At 32.2% G+C, this 14,236-nt stretch overlaps 2 protein-coding genes across 3 annotated transcripts; both read left to right on the forward strand.

Annotated features, from left to right (window-relative positions):
* The first annotated feature begins 4,238 nt into the window (after window positions 1-4,238).
* Window positions 4,239-6,237, forward strand: LOC113734207 (photosynthetic NDH subunit of subcomplex B 5, chloroplastic). 2 transcript variants are annotated; one of them, XM_072084417.1, is made up of 6 exons: window positions 4,239-4,571; window positions 4,666-4,726; window positions 5,281-5,343; window positions 5,433-5,491; window positions 5,621-5,905; window positions 6,001-6,237. In XM_072084417.1, exons 1-5 carry the CDS (start codon window positions 4,323-4,325, stop codon window positions 5,849-5,851), a joined length of 663 nt encoding a protein of 220 aa, XP_071940518.1. In that variant the 5' UTR covers window positions 4,239-4,322; the 3' UTR covers window positions 5,852-5,905; window positions 6,001-6,237. The 2 variants fall into 2 exon arrangements, with proteins under 2 accessions (XP_071940518.1, XP_071940517.1); XM_072084416.1 differs by having other exon boundaries at window positions 4,240-4,571; window positions 5,992-6,213.
* Window positions 6,238-10,519: 4,282 nt separating this feature from the next.
* Window positions 10,520-13,542, forward strand: LOC140038866 (serine/threonine receptor-like kinase NFP). Its single transcript, XM_072084418.1, has 2 exons — window positions 10,520-11,805; window positions 12,638-13,542. The coding sequence occupies exons 1-2, from the start codon at window positions 10,669-10,671 to the stop codon at window positions 13,373-13,375; spliced, it is 1,875 nt and encodes a 624-aa protein (XP_071940519.1). The 5' UTR covers window positions 10,520-10,668; the 3' UTR covers window positions 13,376-13,542.
* The last annotated feature ends 694 nt before the right edge of the window (window positions 13,543-14,236 follow it).

A 14,236-nucleotide genomic window follows, 5' to 3' on the forward strand; every position in this document is an offset into this window, starting at 1 on the left:
GTTTTCCTTTTTCGTCTGTCCCAAATTGTAGTCCACTTTCTCATTAAGAAATCTAGTAATCTTTTAAATTGTCTAAAATACCCTTATTAAATATCTTGTTATTAATACATTGTTATTAAATACTAACCCACTACATTGAATACATTGAGCTTTTCCAATACATAGATAAATGAAAAGTCTATCTTTGTTATTCTTTGAAATTTATTTATATTAGGAGGGAAATACAAAATCATGAATGAAAATTTAAAAAACCATCCATATTCTCACAATTTTTCTGATGAAACACCAATAAAAGAATATGATCTCATCTCAACGAGTCAAGAATGTGCACAAGTTGTCTTTGAAATGCAGAGGATTTTTTTGCCCAAGTTGAAATCGGTGAAGCCATCAATTGACGTAAATGTTCTATCACAAGAAGATAGTTTTGCTCCTACAACTGAAGAGCATGAATCTACTTTTTCTCTAGTGCAAGAATATTTTCAGCCCAAGTTCAAATCGGTGAGACCATTATTGGATTTAAATACTCTACCAAAAGAAGATGATTTAAATCAATGAAAGTATTTTTTTGCAAAGTTGAGGAGACGTTTTCTGGCAAAATATTCAAAACGATGGCACTAATTATGGATGAATTATCCATTTTTAATTGCCTTTGCTTAAGCTTAATTAGTTGCCATATTTATAGAGTTCAGTGTAAAAATTGAAGATAATTTTGGTGGGAAGAACTTGAATCCACTATTGGCGGATGGAGTATTAGGCGCCTGAAATGGATTATGAAATGGAGTATTAGCGGCAACTGATATTTATTGGCACTATTGGCGGTAATTGATACAATCAGGGTGCACTATTGGCGGTAACTGATATTTATTGGCACCATTAGCTGTAACTGATATTAATTGGCACTCTTCGTCATTAGCATAAGGGTATTTTAGGAAATTATTAATCTAAATTTATGTTTCCAACCAAATTAATTACACTTTCTTAATCTGTGTGAAAAAAAAAAACCAAGACTAATAAAACGGGACGGAGGGAGTAGTCCTTATTGTTGGCGCTAATCAACCAATAATTGAGGATAGTGACCGTGACATGATGTGCAATTTTATTGTCTTTATATTATTTTTTCTTTGTAACTATTTACAAATCCTTGTATAAATTGTGGGTCCGTAAAACTTAGGTGCCTCTTTTTTGTGTTTTTAAAAAAAATTTATTTTAGTTTTTTTAAAAACTTTTTATTTTAGTTTTTTTAAGTATAGGTCAAAGGTGTCGAATCCAAGATTTTTCTCTTACACTACTCCTGGCAATTATCAGTCAACTCATCCCCAATTTATTTTAGTATTGTATGCCACTTTACTCTAAAATTGGATTTAAAATATTTTTAAAATTTATAAATTTTTAGAATGTTTTTAAAAATTTTGAAAAATTTTACTCAAAACTTGTTTTTCGAAAACTTTTATATGGAAAACTTGTATTCCGTTTGAATTAGTTGATTTTTTTCCTATCCCTCTTCTTGCTAGTAAGGGTGGGTAAAAACAACCGCCGATCCAAAAACCCGCTGAATCTAATTCGATCCAAAAAATAGGATATTCGATCCAATTTTTCTTAGCAGAACAGATGAGGGTCGAGTACCGGTAAAAATGAATACGGATATGGATCAGACAAATAAAAAAACCCGCAGGTACGCGACCCGCAGGGTATATTATATAAATATTAAAAAATTATGGGTCATTTTATAATTTTATAATGTTAAATCCTAAGTGTAGGTGAAGTAGCTCACAGCTTCATATTAGAATCCCATATGATCCGGCTCTCCTCATATTGTCTGAAGAAAGCGAATATTCTCAGTGAAACCTAAACCAAATGAACAAAACGAAGAAAATTTTGTGAAACTCTATTATAAAAATTGTTCATCCTTTTTATTTTTATTTTACCTCCTTTGATCTTTTATGCAAATTTTCCCATCAATTCAATCCAAGATTTGTGTTTGGAACTCTAATTTTCTGTTAGTTAGGTAATTAAAAAATTTGTGTCTTTTATTTATTTATTTATTTGATTTACTTTACTACAATAATCTCTCTTAAATTTGTCTCTTTTATTTTAGTGCAAGAAATTTATTTTTCTTTTTCATCACCTTTAATGCCATAAGGTCTATTCCAAAGATGCGAAGAAGTTGGGGAAGATTTTTTAAGCTTATTTTGGTTATACTTTCTCAAAAAATAATTAGCTCTATTCAATTCTTTTTCCGGACTTGATTCCACAGTCGACTCATTTGGGATGCAGTCTTGTACCATAACATCCTTAAGAAAATTAGGAAAGTTGTCGAATACTTATTATCCTTTTGTTTGTTGTGTTGTAGAAGGATGAAATGTGTGAGAATGGTAATGTACTCAAAATTATCATGAAACTTCATTTTGTCTATTAGATATTGTAATTCTAATATGTACTAAATTTATGAGATTGGTTTGATTGTTGGATGAAATGTGTGAGAATAGTGATGTATGGACTTTAATTACAATATCTCTATCAATATTAATTGGAAAGCAGATTTTTTTAATGTTGGAAAACATGTTGATATTAAGTGAAAAGTAATTTTTTTTATTGAAAAATAGGTTTTTTTTAGGGGTGGGTATCCTATAACATGTCCCTTTTTTTTTTGGGTACCCAAATAGCGGGTATCCGGAGACATTAGGAGCGGTTTAGGGTGGCAAAATGGCTGATTCAATATATTATGGTCGGATCAGCCAAATCATGTTAGGGACGGGTATCCGATTTGCGCCCACCCCTATTTGTTAGCCACCCCCTCCCTCCCTCCCTCCCCTTTCTTTTTCCTTATCCCCTGTACTTTCCCTCCTCCCTTTAACTCCTCTCTCTCCTCATAATTTGGTTGCGATCTAATTGTGCAATCAAATTTAGAAGCCTTCTGATTTCCCTTCTCTATTTTTCCCCTTGCCCTCTCTTCCTCTATAGATCGGTTGGTTAGGGAAGAAGGGGTGAGATGTAGATAGAGATGGGAAACCAGCGAGAGGAGGGTGGCACGGGGAAAAATAGAATGGTAGTGAAGGAAAGGGTGCAAAAAGAATGGGAAATAGGAGGTGGCGGAAGAGGGCGGAAAAAGTGGTGGGGAGGTTGGGGGCAAAAAGTGGAGGTGGTGGAAAGGATGAGGAGGAAGATGAAGGAAGGGGTGGTGGGGCGAAGGAAGAAAGGGATGGTGATATTTTTTATAATTAATTTTTGATTTTTTATAGGTGTATTTAGAGTGTTTTTGGGTGTATTACTCTAACATTTTATTTAAAAAACTAAATATCTCAAAAAACAGTCCATCCAAACAGCAGTTTTTGTGTTTCTAACGAAACTTGACAATTATTTGTAGATTCAAAATGACAAAATTCATGGATCAAAGTTCAACAAAAATCTAAATATGTTTCAAATAGCCTTAGAATTTAAGGTTTTTTGCCTTTATAATTAAAAAACTTGTAACTTGTAACTATATACAAATTCCAGAAGAATATGCCCTTTGTTTTTCTTATGAACTCTAGATAATGATTTGTAGATCTAAAATGACAAATTCATGGTTAAAAATTCAACAAAATTCCAAATATGCTACAAATAGCCTCAAGACTTTCGACCTGTATCATAAATGCAAAATCGAACACTTGCTCTTCTTTCACTCGGAGCAAAAAGAAAATACTAAACAAAATAGGATGATTGTATGAGGAGTTGTTCTTTTACCATTTACATGGCACTCTTTTGAGCATTACAAGATATTACCTGCCATTTATTGAATGAACACTTTGATAAGGGTAGTCAAATGCTACTATAATTAAGACCAAAGCTGCAACTAAGTAAAAGTTTAGTTTAGGAGCTTTAAAAGCTTTTAACTCAAATGAAAAAGATGTCAAGAAATTATATTGTTTATCGCCTTAATTAAGCCTTTTTGTAATTTTAAGCTTCTGATTTTGCTCAAAGTTTATGAATCCAGAAAACGAACCCAGTTAACAGCAGGACCCCAGACCTTATCCATGGCCTATTTGCTTTGGCTAAAAGGAGAAGTGGATAAGATGGCATCCATCGTCCATTTGAACATGCTACCCAGACAAATTCACTCAAGAAATTGAGAAGGGGCATCAATATTAAGCTGTGACACAGGTACCACATCAGAGGACAAAATTCTTGCAATAAAGCCAAAACCAAAGTTGCTTTCTCAACACATGTTACAAGTTAACTGGACCTTCACACCAAAAATTTTGCCTCTATAGTGACTTGATCTTTAGGAATGAAAATTAAAAAGAACCCAAAAAACACCAAGAAACAGAGGATTAACGGAAAAAATGGCAGGATCAGTGACGCCCTCAGTTTTCTCCATCAATTTAGCCAGAAAAGTTGCTTCAACCAGATGTGAATCATGTCAAACTAAGTTAATACCCTCGTTTCAGAAGATCCCGGGTTCATTTTTCTCAAGGATTAATCCTCAGCTTAGCAGGATTAGCTCAAAAAGATTGAATGCAGGTTTATCAGAAATAGAGCCTGACCTGAATGAAGATTTTGTGGACCGCTGGAGAACGAACGGAATTGAAGAGGTATGTTTTTTCTTTGTTAGCCTGGCGATTCAGTATACTCCAAGGGTCTTAAAAACTCAGGCATATTTAGTTACTTTTGTGTTTGTGATTACAGGATGACTTTAAGTTTGGATATTATGATGATCACCATACTTACTATGAAGGTGACGATAAAGGTATGGCTCATTTTACTTCATCATCCAGCCATCTTGCTTAAGAATATTCCTTAAAGCATTCTTAGACTATTACAAATTTCCCATGAGTGGAATTTTATGGAACAAACCAGTTTTAAAGTACTGTTTAAGTGAACTTAGAGCCCTGCAAGTTGCAAGGGAAAGGAAAAAATCTTGTTTAATCATTGATTTGCATGATGCTTCATGATACATCATACAGAAGTCCAAAAGTAATAGCAATAATATTTCGCTTTTGCCGTGATGAAACCATCCGGAATCATTTATGGAGAAGGAATTTTCCCCGTGAATTTCCATGAAAGTTCAAGTTTTGAAACCCTACGGTTAGTACTTTCAACTAAAGGCAGAAGTTGTAGGGTTCAATGTGTTAATGAAACAATAAAACGCTTTAGTCGTTTTTAGCTGGTCATGAAGCAATGCAAGTCATGTAATCTCGCAGAGTTGATTTAGTTTGAATTCCTTGACGCCTAGCTCCATCATCATTAGCAGGATTAGAGTCATTGTTCATTGCGAATATGAATTTCAAACTCTCATTCCAGGAACATTTTGGGGATCGATTGCAGAAGGTTATGCAGCAATGGGACCTCCTACAGGATTCCAAGGTATTGACCATCATCCTACAGAACTCTTAACCTATGTCTTCCAAGATAATTAAAGCATACAACTTGTTCCTCTTTCTGCCTGGTTGCAGGTCTTATTTCTTGGCTATTCCTGCCAGCAATTGCTGCTGGCATGTACTTCAATGTACCGGTGAGAAGAGCCATATTAACACTAAAAACAGAATGCACGTCTGATATTACTTTGTTTCGTAAAATTGAATAAAGTAGATACATTTCAGCCTTGAACTGAGAAATGCTGATTTCACCTCTTGACATGCAGGGAGAGTACTTGTATATTGGAGCAGTTGTTTTTGCTGCAGTATTTTGCATTATTGAGATGGGTAAGCCAAGTGAACCACACAACTTTGAGCCTCAAATATACAACATGGAGAGAGGTGCTCGTGATAAGCTAATAAATGATTACAATACGATGGATATATGGGATTTCAATGAAAAGTATGGGGACCTTTGGGATTTCACTGTGACGAAGGATGACATAATGAAGAGATAAATTTGATCAGAAGCAAGAAATTAATGATGCAGAGGTTGATACAGACTTTATTCTGTAAGTTATCGTTTTTGACTCCTCCCTTGCTGAATGTTTGAGAAATTATGCAAGAGATTTGATATTCGAATCCCGCTCTTGGCAAGATTATGCAGGAATGGATAGGAAACCTTAGCTCTGAAGCGTTAGCAAACAGGAAATGCTCTGAAGAATTGATTACAGAAATTTCAGAAAGAAAGAAGGACAGAGAACTTTACTATAAGATAGTATATAATAGCTCTTCCATCATTGAGTTTTAATGTTCCCCACAATACACGTAAATGCTGCAATAATAGCAGAATGGTATCAAAAATTCTTTTTCCATTTAATTCCATTTAATGGTTCTGCAGAAATGCATCATTCCCTGCAGTGGAAATGCATGCCAAGAATATCCTTTTGGCAGGTTTCTAGATATCTAGCATTCTCACGGAGGAGGGGCTGGAACGGTTGTCTCTTACAACCGTTCCGGAAGGTTCACGGCCATGATTAGGTCAAAAAAATTTGTGCGGTTCAGATCACTCTTTGTAACTCGATTTTCACGTCGTGTGGGATCCACAAAAATGTTGTTCTAGTGTTACTCGTTGTTGTTCTATTGTTACACCTTGTACAGATGATGTTACACCTTGTACAGATGATGTTACACCGTATGCAAATGATGTTACACCTTCCGGAACGGTTGCTCTAACAACCGTTCCAGCCCCAGATCCCATTCTCACATAGGCATGTAAAAAGGTAGAATCCCATTTCAGACGGAAGTGGCAAAAATATCTTCATTTATTTTCTTGCAACATTCAAGTACAGAGTCACAAGAAAGACCAAGACTGAGGAGTGAAAGAGTGATTCTTTCCAACAACTGAATGACACGTGGTGGACATGGTGACCACGGTTCGAGTCCTAGGGATAACGTATAGGGGATTGGGCCTCTCTTCTTGAATACCTTGGGAATGAATGATTTACTCTTGGAAAACTCCATAGGTTTAAACTCATTTCTCCATTGTCGTGTATGTTGGTCTGTACCAACTACAAAGTTGCCTGATAATCGAATATTTAATTATGAAGTCAAGTCGTCTATTGAGTCTTTAGAACTTTAGAAGTGGCAAAGTTGTGTTTCCTTTGTGGTTTGATTTTTCTCCCATTTGTGAAGTGTGAACCACGGCCCAGCTTAGGGTTTGTTTGGATTCATTGTTTTTGAGTCTGTTTTTGAAAAACTGTTTTTCACATTCCAAATGCTACAGTAATGTGTATTTCAAAAACAACTCCAAAAACACTATATCCAAACAATATATCAAAAACAACTCCAAATACATATTTAATATGTTTATTTCAATTTGTATATTTCAATTATGTATAGGATATATATATTATATTAATTTATATTTTATTTTATATAAAATATATTTTTATATTTCTATAATATATTTATACAAATATTATGTATTATATAAATTATATATAATATAAATATGTAATTATACAAATTTATGAATATTAAATATTAAAAATTATATATTTAATATATACATAATATATATGTTTATGTATATTTATAATATACATTTATATTATGTATTATATATAATATTATGCATTTATACATTTATATTAATATACATAATATTAATTATACATTTATACATGATATTAATACCTTTATACATTTATATTTATTATATTAATACACCTATACATAATATTAATATATATATTTATAATATATTAATTTATACATTTATAATTTATACACATTTATAATAACATACATTTATACATTTATAAATACATTTATATTATGTATTATATATAATATAAATGCATTTATAAATACAAAAATGCATTTATTTATAAATATATATAAATGTATTATAAATACATAAATGTATATAAATATATAAATATAAAAATTATAATTTATAATTTATAATTTATACATTTAAATAATATTCACTTATAATTTATATATTTATAATAATATACATTTATATATTTATTTATAAATATATATAAATATTTATTTATAAATATATATAAATATTTATTTATAAATATATGTAAATATTCATTTATAAATATATGTAAATATTCATTTATAAATATATATAAATATTGATTTATAAATATATGTAAATATTCATTTATAAATATATATAAATATTGATTTATAAATATATGTAAATATTTATTTATAAATATATGTAAATATTCATTTATAAATATATGTAAATATTCATTTATAAATATATATAAATATTTATTTATAAATATATGTAAATATTCATTTATAAATGTATATAAATATTTATTTATAAATATATATAAATATTCATTTATAAATATTTATAAATATTCATTTATAAATATTTATAAAGGTATTTACAAAAATATATAAATATATTTATAAATAAATATATAATTTATAATTTATAATTTATACATTTATATAATATTCATTTACACATTTATAAAAATATTTATATTATGTATTATATATAATATAATACATTTATAATACATTTACATATATTTATATAAATATATAAATATATTTATCTATAAATATTTATAAATGTATTATAAATGCATAAATGTATATAAATATAAAAATATATAAATTATAAATTATAATTTATACATTTATATGATATTCATTTATAATTTATATATTTATAAATGTATTTATATTATTTATTATATATAATATAATACATTTATATTTATTTATAAATATATAAATTTATTTATTTATAAATATTTATAAATGTATTATAAATGCATAAATGTATATAAATATAATAATATAAAAATTGGAAATTATAATTTATACATTTTTACATTTATATGATATTCATTTATAATTTATACATTTATAATTTATATATTTTTATATAAATATATAAATATATTTATTTATAAATATTTATAAAAGTATTATAAATGCATAAATATTTATTGTTATAAAAATATAAAAATTATAAATTATAAAAACACTTGAAAATATGTTTTAAAAATACATCTAAAAATAATCCATAAAACATCTACAGTAAAAGTTTTTCATATAGTTTTTGAAAAACAACCCCAAAAATAACTAATCCAAACGGACTTGTATTTGAAAAACGAAATGCTACAGTGCTGTTTTTGAAAAACAACCCCAAAAACAGCTAATCCAAACGGACCTTCCGGAACGGTTGCTCTAACAACCGTTCCAGCCCCAGATCCCATTCTCACATAGGCATGTAAAAAGGTAGAATCCCATTTCAGACGGAAGTGGCAAAAATATCTTCATTTATTTTCTTGCAACATTCAAGTACAGAGTCACAAGAAAGACCAAGACTGAGGAGTGAAAGAGTGATTCTTTCCAACAACTGAATGACACGTGGTGGACATGGTGACCACGGTTCGAGTCCTAGGGATAACGTATAGGGGATTGGGCCTCTCTTCTTGAATACCTTGGGAATGAATGATTTACTCTTGGAAAACTCCATAGGTTTAAACTCATTTCTCCATTGTCGTGTATGTTGGTCTGTACCAACTACAAAGTTGCCTGATAATCGAATATTTAATTATGAAGTCAAGTCGTCTATTGAGTCTTTAGAACTTTAGAAGTGGCAAAGTTGTGTTTCCTTTGTGGTTTGATTTTTCTCCCATTTGTGAAGTGTGAACCACGGCCCAGCTTAGTTTTCAGGAAGACAACCCTTCCAATACGCTAAACTCTCATTGGCTATCACACCAAAGTTTCAAACTAATAGACAGTCACAGCCACTACACAATAAAGCCATCCTCCACCTAATCACATTAAAGACTACTACTGATTTCTGTTTCCTGTTCACCCGATGGATAGTTCGCCCCTGAATTTTGAACTGGTCAACTATCATATACATCACAGGACAGATGCAATTAAAGCTTGAAAGTATCCACTGCAGAATACTTTTTTTTTTTTTTTTTTATCTACGATGATAGATGTCCTATAATTTAAACTAATCTAATTTAAGGAGAAATCGACAAGGGGAGATGGTCAACTAAAATCAGTCACATATTGTGGCAAATTTGAGGGAGGCAGGGTTGAACCCCTGACCTCTAGCACCACCAAAGAATACTTGAAAATTACAAATGGTTCTTTTTTTTTCATTTATTATTTTACCTTGCAATTCCATGTGAAAAATTTTGTAAGATCTCCACAAAAATTGGCTATGACTATTTTGGATAATGTAAGACATGTTGCTTATTTCAAGCTATAGTAAGAAAACTCAACCGCAGACTAGAAAACTTGGGGGATATATATTCATATTCAAGGAAAATTGGGAGAAAAAAAATACAAATAGCCCTGTTTGGATTGTCATTTTTATCAGAAAATTGAATCATTTTTCGTAATCACATTTTTCTATTATCTTTTTTTATCAAATCGTTACAATAATTTTTTCATGAAAAATGATGAAAAATGCAATCCAAACAGGGTTTAATGCCCTGATGCAAGGGTCGGACATGTCAAAGCAACGGTGCGTAATTGCATTCTTTTTTCCTTAAAATAGTCAGAAAACAACAAAGACAGAAATGAAATGGTTGACCGGGAATTCTTGTGAGTGGGACCAACAAGGAGGAGGTTCCATGTTCTTCTGCCAAGCATGGTGAGAAACTGAGAATACAGAGAACTGAGAACTTGACTTCTTCGGCACCATATAAACTAGATTGGAACCTTTGCCTTCAATTTTTCTAGCAGTATATAAGGGTTCTTTTATTAGTTTCTTGGTTGCAGAACTAATGTAACAGCCCTTCTCAAGTTCAAAGCAAAGATGAGAATCAAATCAAGATATCTCTCCTTTCTGATTTTCCTCTTCCTTTATTCTCAGAATCTGAGTCTTACTGAAGCTCAAGGACCAACCACCACAGGATACGCCTGCTCAACGACTGGGGCTGTCTATCCATGCCAAACCTATGTCCTGTACAGAGCTTTGGCTCCTAATTTTCTTGACCTGGCATCCATAGGTGATCTGTTCTCCGTCAGCCGACCGACGATAGCAAAACCGAGTAACATATCCAATACAACCTCCCCACTCCTCCCTGATGAATCCCTTTTTGTTCCGATTAGTTGTGGATGTAATTTTATCAACAGTACTTTTGGCAACATCTCATATGCTGCCTTCAACTACACCATAAAAGGCGGTGACACCTTCTTGAAACTATCAACTACGAATTACCAAAATCTCACCACTTACCAATCAGTTGAAGTTGTGAACCCAACTCTGGTCGCAACCGATCTGGCTATTGGCAGTAATACGGTGTTTCCAATCTTTTGCAAGTGTCCCAACTCAACACAGTTGCGAAACCGCACCAACTATCTTATTAGCTACGTTTACCATCCTTCTGATAACTTCTCTTCTCTTGCCTCAAGGTTTGGGTCAACAGTACAGTCTATAATTGATGTTAATGGTAACAATACTCAGCCTTTTGACACAGTTTTCATCCCGGTATCACGGCTTCCTGTGCTTTCACAGCCCATAGTTCCTCCTGCCTCTCCCGTTTCTCCCGTTTCTCAGCGTAAAAATGACAGGAAAGGTGCTGTCATAGGTCTGGGAATTGGCTTAGGTATATGTGCGCTCTTGCTGATATTTGTTTGTGGTTTATGGCTTCATAGGGAGGCTTTGCTTAAGAAAAAGTTGGCAAAGGGGAAAGACGTGGAGAAACAGAAATTTGACAGGGCAGACAGGGCACTGTCGAAGGATGCAGGGGTGAATTTATTAGCTGATGTTTCAGACTACTTGGACAAGTATAAAGTGTTTGGAATTGAAGAGTTGAGAGAAGCTACGGACGATTTTGATGAAAGTTTGGTGATTCAAGGGTCTGTCTATAAAGGCAGCATCAATGGAGAACCTTATGCCATCAAGAAGATGAACTGGAATGCCTATGAAGAACTCAAGATCTTACAGAAGGTAAAAAGTTTCATCCTTTTTACTGTTTTTTCATTCTAATACTTCATTTTTTTTTACAATATTTCTAGAAATTTCTGATCATAATTTTTGACCATTTCCTTAGGAGTGGTCAGTGAATTTTCCTGGACATCTAGAAGTACAAGATTTACCATTCTCATGCGTTAATGTCTTAACTACCTTTCATTCATTCCGAGTAACAAATGACAACTTTTCAATGAGACTAATGATGACAATTTGGACAAGAAAAATGGAATAGTATGAGATGAGAAAGAAAGATACGTATTGATATTTGAAAGCAGAAGCTTTAACTTCTACCTTAATTGATCATTTAAAAAATTAATTACCACATTATTGATCATTCACTTGCTAAGGGAATATATGAGATTAGGTGAAGTGGGCCTGTCTTTTTCTTAAGCATGATGATTTTTATAAACTCCACTTGTCCTCTGGATGACAAAAGTCCACATTTAATTAAACCCTGTAAAAATGCTGTCATCCTGTTCCATTTGCAATTGAACTTTGACACATAGGCCAGCATCCTGCAAATCAGTAGTACTAATTATACTCTCTTGTTTTATCGTTTGGTTGTGTTGAATGGGAACTCGACTGATGTCATTAGCATAATAAACTTGGGACTTTTGGACAATCCCAAAAATTGTGTGTGTGAACTTTGACAATTCTGGTCTCTTGGACTTTTTCACTTCTGGAACCTTTGTTGCTTGTCCCTGTTTTTGGTCTACATACACAAAGCATTTAACCAGATTTTACTAACATGATCAAATTCCAGATTTTAACCACTTTTTCTCCCCCCCCCCCCCCCTCTTGGTTGAAGGTGAACCATGGGAACTTAGTGAAGCTAGAAGGCTTCTGCATAGATCCAGAGGAGGCAAATTGTTATCTGGTCTATGAATATGTTGAAAATGGTTCTCTTCATTCATGGCTGCATGGTAACAAGAATGATAAGCTAAACTGGAGAACAAGGTTGAGAATTGGAATTGATGTTGCAAATGGTCTGCAATACATTCATGAGCACACAAGACCACAAGTTGTCCACAAAGATATCAAAAGCAGCAATATTCTGCTAGACTCAAAGATGAGAGCCAAAATTGCGAATTTCGGGCTGGCAAAATCAGGCTGCAATGCCATAACAATGCACATTGTTGGAACTCAGGGCTACATTGCCCCTGAATATCTCACTGATGGTGTTGTTTCTACTAAAATGGATGTTTTCTCTTTCGGGGTGGTGTTGCTTGAGCTCATTTCAGGCAAGGAGGCGATCGACGAAGAGGGGAAGGTTTTATGGGCTAAAGTTGATGGAGTTTTGGAGGGAACAGAAGACAGAAAGGTGAAGAAGATGAGAGAATGGATGGATGAGTATTTGCTCAAGGAGACGATCTCAATGGAAAGTGTTGTGAATGTAATGACCGTCGCAATTGCTTGTTTGAGCAGAGATCCTTCAAAAAGGCCTAGTATGGTGGACATTGTGTACGCATTGTGCAAGAGTGATGATCTTTACTTTGATCTTTCTGAGGAAGGATCATCTCCACGATCAGTAGTGACAGCAAGATAGATGAGCTATGCAAAACACACAGATCACACAGTGGGAGAGATATTACACGCTGTATCTTTTTAATCTTTTTTTTTTTTTTTTTTTTTGCCTCCTTGGTTTGTAAATTTTTTAATAACCACTTATCTGTTGAAATAGTGGAGTATTTGGTATTTGGACTTTCTACCTAAGCAAGTTTAGTTATGTTTGTAGCGTTTATATGATATGGAGTTAATCTGTTTTTGTTTGTAGAATTTGACAAACAAAAAAACAAAAAATATTACTAGAATCCTAAAAATTCATTTTAGAATGTTGATTGCCAACAATACCCTAAAAGGCTTTTAGTAAGATATATATGTGTGTGTGTGTATATATATATATATATAGGATGTATGTATATAGTATGTGTGTGTATATATATAGGAAATTGGAAATACTAATACATGGAAAAAGAGAGTTCAATGAAATAGAAAATTCATACAAATGCTATAACCTTCAAAGTTAGAGACAATTTTTACCTACTACTTTTCTATATTTATCGTTATTCTATTTTTTGATCGAAAACTGTTATTCGTACTCTTTTTTTTTTTTTTTTGTTAATCGTACTCTCATCGTTTATTTTATCGTATAATCTAATAAATAAAAATTATATGATGAAAATGACAGTGCAAGTGTGACTAACAAAAATGAGAATGCAAATAACATTTGCCTTCTTTGCCTTTATAATCTAGCTATGTCTGCAATTGACTTGTAGATAGTTTGGCTAATATTTCAAAGTTACACTCTGCTACAAATAAATAGTAAAAAAAAAAATTAAAGAAAAACAATAACCTTTTCCCAAATCCTAATTCTAATTTTATATTTCCACCCACAATCTCTCCAAAA

This window comes from Coffea arabica, chromosome 3e (assembly GCF_036785885.1).
Source record: "Coffea arabica cultivar ET-39 chromosome 3e, Coffea Arabica ET-39 HiFi, whole genome shotgun sequence".
In the NCBI taxonomy this organism is placed as follows: Eukaryota; Viridiplantae; Streptophyta; class Magnoliopsida; order Gentianales; family Rubiaceae; genus Coffea; species Coffea arabica.